Genomic DNA, 14,649 nt, shown 5'->3' with positions numbered 1-14,649 from the left:
GACTTGGCGACAACAATATTACATTTTATTTCTTTTCATATTGCCCATGATATAACTTTCTGAATTCAAACTTTGGCTGGTAGTTAAATTCATCAGCTCTCTTTTTGACTAGTTTTGTTCATGAAATCTGTGTCATATATATATATAGTACTTCATCTGAAGTCGAAAAGGTTGTAAAGCATCACGTCGTGGATCATTGGTTTGATTCTGAGACTGTTGAAGTTCAGGAGTTTATGGAGTCAGCTCTCAATCCCAAAGTACAAGGCTGCATCGCTGGTCTTTTTTCTTCTAACATGGAAATGGGTGTTTCTTCCAGGACTTCTCCCTTCCTTTCCTCTCCTCTCCTTCCTCCAACTCCTATCTTCATACTTGCCCCTCTCCCACTGTTGCACGCAAAAGATGCTAAAGCCTACATACATAATATGATTAAGGAGGGGAATAATTGGCTGGGAAGGCTGATATAATTACCTTCAAGATACAAAAGGAAATTATTTGGAATTTATAAATAACAGTGCAGAAAACATTCTAACTTGTAATTTAGAAACAAAGTTAATGTTTTATCCTATATAATCTTTCTACTAATATTCTAACCTGACCAATTCAATACAGCCAACAATAACATTTATCTTTCCAATATAAATGTGATGCTAAATAAATTAATTGATTTAAGAGGGAGCAGACAACAATATCCTTATTACAATGTAAAAGAGGTTTTTTCACAGTACCTTCATGGCATGTCTCAGTTCATGAGCATCAAAGAAAGCTGGTGGGTACATCAGTCCTACCATTACTTCTTTGAAATGTCCAGACAATTTCTCTTTAAGGTCAGTGACCAGATCCTGTATTTGAAGGAAGAAGATATTTATTCAGGAATGGTTGACAGTTACAGCCTAACACGTCAAATGCTTGCTTCTACCTTTTGGTTAATTCTCAGTGAAATAAACCATTGACCACAATTTCTATGTGTTTGTTAACAGTCCAGCAAACTTTGAATTACATTTTAAAATTAATATTTGTCATACTTTTAGTACATTAAGCTAAGGAGACCACAGTTATTTACTCGATCATATGGGCATGCTGCTTCAACATTAATATTGATCCATTAGGTTCTAGCAATAATAAACCAATGGCAATAATATAATAAAAAAGGAAAAGATCTCCATCTGTGATTGAATGAGAAAAATGAAGAAGCAGTGGAAGTCATCTTTTATTTGAATGTCAAACTGTATACAAACACTAGGCAGAAAACTAGTTTTTAAATGTATCTTTTGTTTCCAATCACTCAAAATCTGATGAAGTAATTAGAGGAGTTGACATATTGGTGGAAGAAGGTTTGACTCAAAGGCTGCCAAATAGTGCTTCAACTAAATGGCAGCATAGGACTCTGATTCTTTCCATTCTGCAGTGAAGTGAAAGAGCAGTATAGACATTAGCTGTGAAATAACAGTCAAATCAAATTGTAGCCACTTCTAACTTATTATCTGATGTGCGATGAAGAGAGAAAAGATAGAGAGAAGCACTTTCAGAAATAGTCGTAACTGCCTGAGGAACAGCAAATAATAATCAGCTCAAGTTTTCCCATTTCCTTGTGCTCCGTGATTTGTTGTGGCTGTGCACATTGAAATATTGCAACACAGAATGAAAGCTCACTATTATATTTGTGATGCAGCTTCAATGAATTTTACAAAAAATGAGTTGAAATGCATTTATATTGATGAATATTTGATTATGAATTACTAAAGCAACTTCTTAGATAAAATGTGTGATAGAGTTTGGATTTTTCTTTCCTATATGCCTTAGTCAGCTTGGCTCAGTTTGGCAGTCTTATTTCTGAAGGTTTTAGAATGAATTTCCATCAGTCACATTTAGGAAATCAAACAGGTAGTCAACATTACACCATTGAACATCTTCAAATTCCTAAATGCACAATGTTAATTATTCCTTGGCTGAGAAATCCCTTCTCACAAGGCTGAAACAAAAATGATGTTGTGCAGTTAGAAACAGACTTAACCCAGAGTAGAGCAAAACTGCACCCACTTCTGGGCTTGACCCCTGACCTTTTGGTGAGATTCTTGACTGAACGAGAAAAATTACTCCAGCATGAAACTCTCTTAAATTACATTAACAATAATACATCTATAATTCATCTCCAGCACGATCTTCAACTGACTGGTCTGAAAAATGACAGCTTTTGTTTACTCACAGAACTACCAATTTTCACTAACTCTACTTCTCTTGAAACAATGCAATGTGAAGGGCCAACACTTGAACTGCATTTTTTGCAAAAATGCTCCACTAGTCTCTACACTATGTTCACACACAAGGCTGAACCTTACTTGCATTTTCAGTCACTTTTCTGCAATCAAAACTTCTATGGGGAATTCTCTACATCCAACTACATTCAACTACATCCAATATTCCTTGCTAGAGAGCAAAAACAGGCATCAGAGACATCACAGGTAACAATGGGACGTTTTGGGTGCTCAAAGCCTTATCCACCAAAAGTCTACAGAGACCCATGCTCATTGCTGGACCTCTCTGATCATCAATATATATGTAGGCTAGGGTTCACCAAGACTCCTCATTGTGATCTGTGACATGTAACTTCAAACACTTGCTCATATGTGTGTCCAGATTTCTTTCCCATTGCAGGTCAAGATCATATCCACCTTCAGCCTCCCAATTTCAGAATCATGAAAAACACTACAATGCTGGAGGAACTCAGCAGGCCAGGCAGCATCCGTGGAGAAAAAGCAGGCAGACAACATTTTGGATCAGGACTCTTCTTCAGAACTGAAGATAGGAGAAGGGGAAGCCCAATATATAGGAGGGAAAAGCAGAGTCGTGATAGATAGACAAAGGTGGGGAGGCAGGGTGAGCACAAGGTGGTGATAGGTAGATGCAGGTAAGAGATAGTGATAGGCAGGTGTGGGGGAGGAGGAGAGAGCAGATCCACCAGGAGATGGGTCAAAGGTAAGGAGAGAAAGGAAAAAAAAGGGGTAGAAAAAAGAGACAATGTCTAGGAAAGGGAAGAAAGGAAGAAGCATGATTGGGGGGAGGGTGTGGGGAAGGGGTGTGGCGATTACTTAGTGGGAGAATTCAATGTTCATGCCGTCGGGCTGCAAGGTTCCAAGAAGGAAAATGAGGTGCTGTTCCTCCAGTTTGTGCTTGGAATTCTCCTGGCAGTGGAGGAGGCCGAGGACTGACATATCTGTGAGAGTGTGGGAGGGGGAGTTGAAGTGACTGGCAACAGGGAGATGCAGATCGCGGTTACGGACAGAGCGCAGGTGTTCTGCAAAACGGTCACCCATTCTGCATTTGGTCTCACCAATGTAGAGGAGGTCACACTTGGAGCACCAAATGCAGTAGATGATATTAAGGGAGGTGCAGGTGAATCTCTGTCTCATCTGAAAGGACTGTTTGTGTCTCTGGATCGAGGTGATAGAGGTGGTGTAGGGGCAGGTGTTTCACCTATGGCGGGGGCAGTGGAAAGTTCCAGGGTGGGAGCGGGATGGGTGGGGGGGAGGAGTGAACTAGGGAGTCTTGGAGATAGTGATCGCTGTGAAAGACAGAAAGAGGTGAGGAGGGGAAGATATTCTTGGTAGTGGGGTCCCGTTGGAGATAGCGGAAGTGGCGGAGAATGATGTGTTGGATATGTAGGCTGGTAGGATGAAATGTGAGGACAAGGGGGACACTATCCCTGTTGGGTCTGGGAGGGGTGGGGGTGAGAGAAAAGGTGTGGGAAATGGCAGAGATACAGGTGCAAGCTCTCTCGACAACACTTGGGTGGAAGCCTCAGTTATAAAAGAAGTTGGACATCTCGTATGTCCTGGAATGGAAAGCCTCATCATGGGAGCAGATGTGGCGGAGGTGGAGAAATTGAGAAAAAGGGATCACGTCCTTGCAAGAGACAGGGTGGGAGGAGCTGTAATTGAGGAATTGAGGTAGCTGTGGGCGTCAGTGGGTTTGCAGAAGATGTTGATGGATAAGGAATCTCCTGAGATGGAGATGGAAAGATCAAGGAAGGAGAGAGAGGTGTCAGAGATAGTCCAGGTGAATTGGAGAGCAGGGTGAAAATTTGTGGCAAAATTTATGAAACTGTCGAGTTCCACACAGGTACAAGAGGTGGCACCAATGCACTCAACGATACAGCGGAGAAAGAGTTGAGGAATGGAGCAGGAGTAGGCTTGGAACAGAGAATGTTCAATGTGGCCAACAAAGATGCAGGCATAGCTGGGACCCATGCGAGTACCCATAGCTACGCCCTTGGTCTGTAGAGAGTGAGAGGAATCGGAAGTGAAGTTGTTTAGGGTGAGGACAAGTTAGCCAGGTGGAAGAGGGTGTTAGTGGAAGGGGACTGGTTCTGTCTCTGGTCAAGAAAGAAGCGGAGGGCAGTGAGGCCGTCATGATGGGGAATGGACGTATATAGGGACTGAACATCCATGGTAAAGATGAGGTTGTGGGGCCGGAAAACCTAATGCAATGGAAGAGTTGGAGAGTGTGTGATGTGTCACGGACGTAGGTGGGAAAGGATTGGACCGGGGGGACAGGATAGAGTCCAGGTACGAGGATACGAGCCCCATGGGGCAAGAGCATGCAGAGACAACAGGTCTGCTGGGACAGTCCTTCTTGTGGATTTTGGGGAGGAGATAGAAGTTGGTAGTGCTAGGTTGTGGCATGATCATGTTGGTAGCTGGGGTGGGGGTGGGGGGGGGGAGAACTCCCGAGGTGATGGGGTCAGTGACGGTGAGGGAGATAATGTCCTGGTGGTCCTAGGTGGGGTCATGGTTCAGGGGTAGGTAGGAGGAAGTGTCTGAGAGTTGGCATCCGTCCTCAGCCTCCTCCATTGCCAGGAGAATTCCAAGCGCAGACCGGAGGAAAAGCACCTCATTTTCTGTCTTGGAACCTTGCAGCCTAACAGCATGAACATTGAATTCTCCCACTTTAAGTAATCCCCACACCCCTTCCCCACATGCCCCCCCAACCATGCTTCTTTTCTACCCCTTCCTAGCATATCTCTCTTTATCCTACCCTTTTTTTCCCATTTCTCTCCTTACGTTTGACCCTTCCCCCAGTGGATCTGCTCTCCCTTCCTCCCCTGCACCTGTCTATCACTGTCCCTTACCCTCCTCTACCTATCACTACCTTGAGCCCACCCCGCCTACCCTCTTTTGTCCACCTATCACTGCTCTGCTTTTCCCCCTATGTATTGGTCTTCCCCTTTTCCTATCTTCAGTGCTGAAGAAGGGTCCTGACCCGAAACATTGACCACTTGCTTTTCTTCACAGATGCTACCTGGCCTGCTGAGTTCCTCCAGCATCATAGTGTTTTTCATTTAGATTCCAGCATCTGCAGTCCTTTGTTTCTCTAATTTCAGGATCATTACAGGCTGCAGCCTGATCCATTTGCATCATACAATTTGCTGCTCACTGCTGCATTAGGGATGTCACCCAAGCTCTGTACTCAAAGAGAAAAGACTTCATCTATTTTTCTTTCAGCTCACAGGAGCAGGCAGAGAGGGCATGTGCAGTTGCCTGACTTGCAGGGCTCCCATAAGTGCAAGCATTTAACAACTCTACATCTCCTTACAGAGACCTGGCTGGCAATCTTGCACAAAGGATATTCCTTTTTCAGGAAATGTTGTCCACCAGTCTGTTCTATCACCTTTGGGTCTGTTGGAGTACTCTGCCTGCCTTCTTCCATCATTGCAGCACCATTCTTGAATCAGCAGTATTTCCCAGTAGGTGGAAGGGCGCTGTTTTTACAGTGCATTTGTCAAGGTGAAAAGGGCTGGATTACAAGATTGCAGCTGCAAGGTCAAGTGTTGGCAGCCGGGAGATGATCAACCGATCAATGGAGATCAATTAAACAGTACGCAGGGAAACTGACACAACTAACTATGTTATTCTGGGAATATCACATTTGAAGATTGCAATCTTTATAGGACTTTTTAAAACAGTATTAGGATGTGCCTAGAAATTGGATTTTCCGTCTTTTGGAGCAATAAGCATAACCATTCCAATTTCCCCATCTGAAATTAGGGAAAAGAACATTAACAGCAGTGCTGTGACATTTTGCAACCACAACCATGCACTAAAATGGGACCTGTACATTCCTTTTAAAAGGTACATGAAGAGTTTGTAGCTCTAGTTCCATTACTGCACTGACCATTTGGAGGTGAGGCAATGCTTAATGAACTCTCCCCAGAGTAGCCACGGTACAGTTTCAGAAAAGGCTGTTATGGAGGGAAGGGAAAATATGGGGGAGGGGTACATGGCAGTTCCCTGTGTGCCTATGCACCCACGACTGGTTGATCAACTCCCAGGTTGTGATGGCCTATGTCACTCTGAGGTGTGGGCTGATCATGAGATATGCAACTCAGAACTGATTTGCACAAAAAGGCAGCAATCAGTGAAGAGCACCAGAGATTTATTTTCTGTCATGCTGACCACTGAAAATTGAGGCTGGCAGATTCTATATACAAAATATCAATGTCACAGTGCTGACCTTCTCATTGTCATCTTCATTTCTGATCCTTGCACAATGTGGTTAGTTTTACTATGTCTGAATTGTGACAGTCATAGGTTGTCCGCAAAAGCTTCAGTTTCCACCAGCAGTGGAAGAAACCACTGCCTTGTGACCTGTATCAACATCAGATGCACTAATGAATCTGGGCAAATGTTGGTTGTGCTAAGGTGAATCAAGCAGAAAAATGTCTGGCGAGTTTCCGTATGGCCACAATCTCACCTGGAAGTTTTCACTAATACAATGATTTCTGGGTAAAACCTCTTCCATGCACAATTTGCACATAACAAATATGAGAGAAACAAAGGACTGCAGATGCTGGAATCTGGATGAAAAACACTATGATGCTGGAGGAATTCAGCAGGCCAGGCAGCATCCGTGGAGAAAAGCAGGCGGGTCAATGTTTTGGATCAGGACCCTTCTTCAGGACAGTTTCCCAGATATAATTTGTAAGCTGTGGAGTTTACTGTGGGATTCTTGAGTGCAACTCTTTCAATCCTACCATTAGATGGCACAGCAGGTCTGGAAATCAGCCCACAATCCCTGCAGGTTGCCTCTGCCGATATCCATGCCAACATAATGACTCAGCAATTGCACATTTCTACCCCCTGTATAAAGCATTGCCTCTGCTTATTTGACAATAGCCTAGTCCCATGTATCCTGGAACCCTTTGAGAAAAGTCTCACCATTGTACTGTGAAACCTTATGAACTTTCCTCATATGTTTTGTTAAATAGAAAAATAAACCCACAGGTGGAATGAAAGAGGTGTGGCTTTAATAACAATATAAACCCCTTTATGATTTATATTTTGGCTAAATTCATGCATGAGGTCAAAAACTGAAACAAAATTCTCAACAATTGTTTTTGTCAACAAAATGAATCTTCTAGTGCAATAAAATATTGAGACAGATGAAAATAATAGGAAAATATATCTTTTCACATCAAGGAAGTGCTAAAACAATGGAATTCATACACATAGTCTGGTATATACCATAATAAATCCTGCTATAATATAGTGCTTAATACTATTTGGTTCAAATACTTAATACTTATTAGGTGAAAAACACGATGATGCTGGAGAACTCAGCAACCAGCATTATCGTGTTTTTCATCAAGATTCCAGCATCTGCAGTCCTTTGTTTCTCTAATATTTATTAGGCCTATTTCTGCAATTAACAAAGCAGAAATAGTTTTATCAAAAATAGGAAGTCATTCTTCATAAATAAAAATTTCAAAAATAATCACTCCAGGATAATGTTAATGTGTAGAAAATAGAACAATATTTATTATATTAGAATCTTCATAGACAAAAAAGTACTTCTTGAAGTACTTTTTTATCTATTTTCTTCAAGAAGGCACTCTGGTGGATGAAAGTTTCTAGAATATAATGCAAGATATAGCCAACAATAAAGGAACCCATATTACTATTTTCATGTTGCACTAGAGCACCAACATAATAGTATATTCTAGACAGTAATTATCTGCTCAAAAATCTGAGGCACTAACATGGAGTAAATATAGTAACTGGTGGATCACTTAAAATTATCTTATAGAAGGTAAGCAAGTAAATACATCTGATGTTTATAAGATGATAAGACCATAGAAATGAGAACAGGAGTAGGCCATCTAGCTCCCAAAACCTGTTCTGTCATTCAGCAGGATCGTGATTGATCTGATATTCCTTGAGCCCACTTTCCTGCCTTTTCCCCATACACTTGATTCCCTTACTGATTAAATATCTTCTTTATCTTGGCCTTAAACATATCCAGAAAACTGCCCCCACAACTCACAGGGGAAAGGAGTGCCAAAGATTAACAACTCTGAGGGAAGAAATTCTCCCTCATTTTAGTCTTAAATGGGCACCCCCTTATTCTGAGATCATGCCCTTGTCTCTGGACTCACCAATAATCTATTTAATAAAGCAGTCATGTCAAGAAATTGGATTCCTCCATTTTTTGGAGTGCCATACCAGTGCTACATATAGAGCTAAGGCCAGTTGAATTCTCCACACAACCTTGTGAAATTGTCCAAACAGGGATCAGAATCAATATTAGAACATTTCCAGGTTCCAGAATCATGCAATATAACAGGATAAGTCTTGTTCTCAACGACACTATACTCAATTTAGTGCGTCTGCTGACATTTAGTTCACACTAATCTGACATGGGGCCACATTTTAAGGGCTCAGTCCCCACTGTAGTTGGACACCAGAAACACACAATATGGTTGTGCAGGAGGAATCAGAGGCTTCAGGGGAGAAGGAGAGAGATTTAATGGAAGAGATTTGGCATTCCCATCAGTGAGAGAGGTCCTGTGTGCTGGTAGGGATGGGGGTAGGAGATCCACTAAGGTGACTCTAGGAAGTGTTCGGTGGTAGGTAGCTCCAGCTGTTACATCTCACTTATTTGAGCAATGCAGAAACTAATTTCATATCCTCACAAGATATATCAAGGTGAGATGCACACCAATGAAAACAGTTGGAGTGAGCTGCTTCAGTAAGTCTATAAGATATTTGTTCATTGATATGATCACTGCAGGCGATGCTGTCAGAGATGGTGTGAGGGAATATTGTGTGACATTTCATCTCCCTCAACTGATTACTGGTGAACTATGCTGGAGTTAAGAATTTGTAGTGTGCAGAAGGTTATTATCTGGATTGAGAACTATCATTTAGTAGGCTTCATATGAAAAAACATTCTCTATCAGGGATCTCTAATTGCCCATGCAGTCAATGCCTCCTTCAGCTGCTCTGCTGGGGGATAAGGCTGATGGAAAACTGCCAGGACTTCCCTGGTTGCTGTTCTTGTCCTCCAGCCTCCCTTGCTCTTGGTAATATTCAGCCTGTGTCTCTTGTGCCTCAAGCTCTGGTTTTGCATCTCTTCCTTTGGCACAGCTGCTCCCTTTAGTTGGCAATGTTGCACAGCATCCAGCACTCCAGTGTGTGTACTGCAGAGCACCCCCAGTTTATGTAGGTTCTAAGATATCATTTTTAGAAGGCAAGTGGGGTTTTCAACACCCATTCTGATACTTGAAATGAAAACTAAAAATTCAGTAAACACTTATTAGGTCAGGTAGCGTCTGTGGAAAGAGAAACCAAGTTAAAGTTTCAGGTCAAAGACCCTTCATCAGAACCCTCTGATGAAGAGTTTTGAATCTGAAATATTAACGCTCTTTCTCTTTCTACATATGCTGCCTGAAATGCTGAGTGCATCCAGCAACTTTGTTTTTATTTCAGATTTCCAGCATCTGCAGTTCATTTGTGATTTCAATTTTGTAAATGTTCTCATTGAATTGGCACTCAGCAGCTGTGGTAGGATTGTGAATTGCGTGAGGCCACTGAAAATGGGATAGCCCTTGGTCCCCCAAGATGCCTCCCTTCAGGCATTGCCGTATGCAGAAATCATCTGGTAGTTTCATAGTAGAATCATAGAACTGTACAGCACAATACAGGCCCTTCGGCCCACAATGTTGTGCCGACCTTTCCCAGAAACATTGTAATTACAATGAAAAATCTGAAAAATTGAGGGAATGGAGACATATTCTGTGGAGGTAACTAAAGGGAGCTCTTATGCACAGAGGAGTGCAACCAATGATACAGGAGCTTGAGGGCACGTACCACCAGACTTAAGGACAACTTCTACCCCACTGTGATAAGACTATTGAACGGTTCCCTTATACGATGAGATGGACTATGACCTCACGATTTACCTTGTTGTGACCTTGCATTGTATTGCACTGCACCTTCTCTATAGCTGTGACACTTTACTCTGTACTGTTATTGTTTTTACCTGTACTACATCAATGCACTCTGAACTAATTCAATGTAACTGCACTGTGTAATGAATTGATCTGTATGATCGGTATGCAAGACGAGTTTTTCACTGTACCTCAGTACAAGTGACAATAATAAACCAATACCAATACCAATGTGTGCCTGCACTTGTGAAAAGCCAGCAATGCTGTAAAGTCCAAGTGTCTTTTCCTCCATGAAAGTAAAATAGATGAAATCATTCCTTGCACAGACAGTGCCTGGGTGGCCTCTCCAATGCAGCAATAAGCAGTAAGTTGGAAGACTTGGGAGAGATCTGCTGTGCCAAAGGTCTTCCTGCAGAATATCACATATCTCAATGCTAACAGTTTTGGAAAACCTTTCAAATACAAATACATTGTTTATAGTTGAGGTCCAGGAATGATATGTCATCTCTAAATATTTTGTTGGAGTAGGCTCCTTACTGGTGGTCACATCTTTTCCTCTTACCCAAAGGTCCCTGAAACACCATGAGTGACCTATCATTGCCATATGACACCTTCAGTAATGGAGTGTGGTGTCACCACTGAGGCACCCATTGACTGAGTATCTCAGTAGCCAAATGCTGAAAAATGTATTCCCTGTTGGGTTAAGTACACAGTGAGAGCTTCAGAAAATGTTTGAGCAGCCTGCATTGTGTCATAGAGTTATAGAGTCATACAGCACATTAAGAGGCCCTTTGGCCCACCATGATCATGTTGACCTTCAAGTATTCAACTACACTAATCGTATCTAACAGCACTTAGCCCATAGCCTCCTATGCCTTGGTGATTCAAGTGTTGTCTAAATATTTCTTATGAATCTCTTTCTCCACCACCTCCTCTGGCAATATGTTCTAGATTTCAACCAACCAGCTGGGTGAAAAATTCTTCCTTAGATCACCTGAAAAATGTGTGGGTTGGTAGGTTAATTGGACACTATTGGCAAGAACTATTGGCATCATGTGTTATAATGGTTGAAAACATGTCAGATGCAATAAGGAGAATAGAACGAGTTTCTTGATGGAAAAAAGTTCACCCTTAAATTATCATTGATGTGATCTAACCCTGGGGAAATCCTTTTTATTTGTGATTTATGCCAAGAAAGGGCTTTCTTGGATCCAATTTCTTGGCATCATTGCTGCCTCTGAAAATAAAAGGTCAAACTAGGTTTAAAATGAATTTGCAAAGTTGAGAATAATCAGTTCATTCCTCTGTGTAAGAAATATCAAACCAACATGAAGTCACTCTGAAAGAAAATTGATTCCTCAAAATATTTTTGGTTCTGGCACTGGGCCCAAGAGAATGTCAATTGATTATAAGAACAAGGGATAATTAAAATGACCACTTCAAATGTAAGGAGGGCAGGCCTGGGCTGATAAGAAGGAAGAAGAAAATACAAGTTTAGAATATCATAATTTAGAACATGCTAATTGAATAAAGTGGAAGGATGTCCCTGTGTTGCATTGTTGTTAAATATTTCAGTATCAGTTGTTTGTAGGAAGTTATACATAATAAATGACTAATCAGACACACAATTGATGAGAAGTTTGTTACAACCAAAGACTGTGGTTTCTGCCTCAGATAACTTTTAAAGGTGAAGTAGCTGTGACTAGCCATAATAATTGCCCTTATTTTAAGATGCAAAGTGGATTTATTTGGCATATCCTTTTATGAAGTCAATACTACAAAAAGATCAACATGCTTAACAATGCATGAACACACACACCAATACTTTAGCACAAACTCTTTCTCAATGATAATAATTTAAATCTGTGATTTTTTTACATTAGTAAGTTCATTTATCATAGAACTTAAAGAGGAATTTGCAAGCATTGATGCTTGCAAATAGGTACAAAGCTTAATAATACAGGAACAGCCAATACATCGCTAAAATTATTAACAAGAATTTGCACTTAATAGTATCTCTATTTGATGATAAGTGGTGCAAATGGATTCACCACGTTAGTGGTATCTTCAGGTCAAGACTATTATAGAGTATAGGAAGAATGGACCAAGGCAGAGGGAACAGTCAGGCAGGGTAGGGGTTAATACAGGGGACAAGAGGAAAGATGAAAAGGTAAAGGTAATAGGAGGGGATAAAGGGAAGGGGCGCGAAGTGAGAGGCAGGATGAGGAAGAGGACGGAGAGGAGGCAATAGTGGGATGGAGAATATGTGGCTGGAGGAGGGTTGGGAGTTAATTTTCTCAATCCACATTTTTGGAATAATGCTGATCTGCAGGAGTACATATCAGAATAATTGGCTGTACACATGTTTTTTTTTCTGGTCTTCAACTCACATGATCATCTATTTACATCTTCACAAACACATAAAGGATGAATTACTGCAGGTATGACTACAATAGAAGTGACACAGACACCCTGGAAGAACAGCATTTTCTCAGAGTTTTTCCAGGTTTTCCATCAGAGTTGATGACCAGGACCAACTCTGTGGAAATCTGTCCCATGAAACATGAGTGTTAAAATTCATCTTTTGGTGCTAGGGGTAGTTTAACCTTCTTCCCATTCCCTCCTGAATGAACTTTGGTGCCAGGCTATCAGCGGGCGAGTTAATTTCGTCAGCTCTGTGCAGGAGTCAGCATCAGATTATGTTAACAAGGCCACATCCTATAGTTTACCTGATAAGTTTAGTGTGCTGTAATTAGGCCTTAAGATTCATTTTACGTATTTCACTTCCACTCTGAGGGGCAGTGTCTGGTTTCAGCTTAGTGTTCTCCAGGGTAGTCCATGGGTTTCATATTGTTGCTGCTTTACATTATTTAACTCTAATTCTTATCATTTTCAAAAGGCAAGTAGTGGTTGTCATTCTTACCACAAACTGAAGCAGAATGGCCTTTGATATCTAACTTCAAGCAGTGTTTGAATTATGAGGTTGCGCCTTCACAAATAGATACAGGTATTATTTGATGCAGATCAAAATGAACCTTATTATGTGCTGAATGACTCAAGATTCATTGCTACTGTGCTAATTTGCACTCTTGACGTTAATTTCTGACTCACTTGACTACCCATAACTTGAAGAGATAGCTAATGTTAAGCCTCTGAATTAGTCACAAAAAATGCGATAAAGGCTCACACACCTTACTATTCATTACCAATTTAATGCTTCTTGTTTTTATCAGGTTTCATGTTTCCACAGCTCGGATCTTTTGCGGTCACTGTATCACATGGGTTACAAGCTCATCAGTTCAAGATGTACCATATTTAAACATTAAAGCTACTCTATTGTTGGGTACATGGCCTGGAAAATATTCTGCACCATTGTTTTGGACATTAAGATGATGATGTGTCTCTATAATGATCACATAAAGAGTGAGAACTTCAATTGCAAAGTTCATAGAACAGCATTGTCAGGTTGTCTGGTGTAGTGCCTTCAACAATACATTCACTATTGATGTGTGGTATGGTCTTGCAGTTGTCAGTGTGTAACATATAGCTTAGTTGGTGTGATCTTTGCAGCCAGATTTTAAATAGATAATTATTTGACTCTGTTTGCTGGCCACAGTTGAGGTGCCAGATGACCTGAGGACAACAAATGTGGTAGCTTTATTCAAAAAATGGCAGCAGGGATAAGCTGGGTAATTTATAAGCCAGTGAGTCTAACATCAGTGGTAGGGAAGTTATTAGAAAAAAACTTCTGAGGGACAAGATTAGTTTGCACTTGGAAAGGCACGGATTGATCAAAGTTAACATGATTTCGTTAGGGGGAGATCCTATCTGACCAATTTTATTGAATTTTTCAAAGTGCTAACAAAATGCATTCATGAAAGCAGTGGTTGATGTAGTCTACATGGACTTCAGTAAGGTATTTGACATAGTCCCATAAGGGAGCCTGAGCCAACAGCATAGGGCCTGGAGAAAATAGTGAGAAACATTGTTAGGAGGTAATTATATTTTTGCCAGAGGGCCAGAGATCTTCCAGGGCTGAAGTCAGACAATTCTGGCAGGAGATTGGCCAGGATCTCTCTGTAAGGACAAGGGTGTAGTCTCTGAATGACTGCACTCAGGGGATGTTTGCAACCAGGCAAATATTCTATTATTTTGGTCCATTATAGATGGTCCAATTGCCTGAAGGAAAAATAGATGAAGTCTTCATGAGTACAGAGACTGGATGACCTCTCTCATGTAGCAGCATGGAGCAAAATAGGAATGTGGGAAAGATTGGCTGCAGCAGCCTAGAATGATCTTGAGATTAGGAAACTGAGAATGGCATTGACCTTGACCTTTCTGAACATCTCAGTCAAGGCACACATGTGAGGCTGTGCTTGAGGTTGCAGGAGATTACAGACCTCAGTGAAGACAAAGAATGCAGTTTG

General features: G+C 41.2%; 1 protein-coding gene across 1 annotated transcript in view; it reads right to left on the bottom strand.

Moving 5' to 3' along the window:
* The window catches only part of LOC127584160 (annexin A10-like), a 77,100-nt gene that overhangs the window by 26,284 nt on the left and 36,167 nt on the right, over positions 1-14,649 (bottom strand). The window contains exon 5 of the mRNA XM_052040744.1: positions 726-839. Within this exon, the coding sequence (XP_051896704.1) occupies positions 726-839 (114 nt within the window). The remainder of the gene's footprint in view (positions 1-725; positions 840-14,649) is intronic.

The sequence above is a fragment of the Pristis pectinata genome, chromosome 2 (genome assembly GCF_009764475.1).
Source record: "Pristis pectinata isolate sPriPec2 chromosome 2, sPriPec2.1.pri, whole genome shotgun sequence".
Classification (NCBI taxonomy): Eukaryota; Metazoa; Chordata; class Chondrichthyes; order Rhinopristiformes; family Pristidae; genus Pristis; species Pristis pectinata.
Note: the sequence above shows the minus strand (reverse complement) of the source record. Positions and strands in the feature narration are given on the sequence as shown.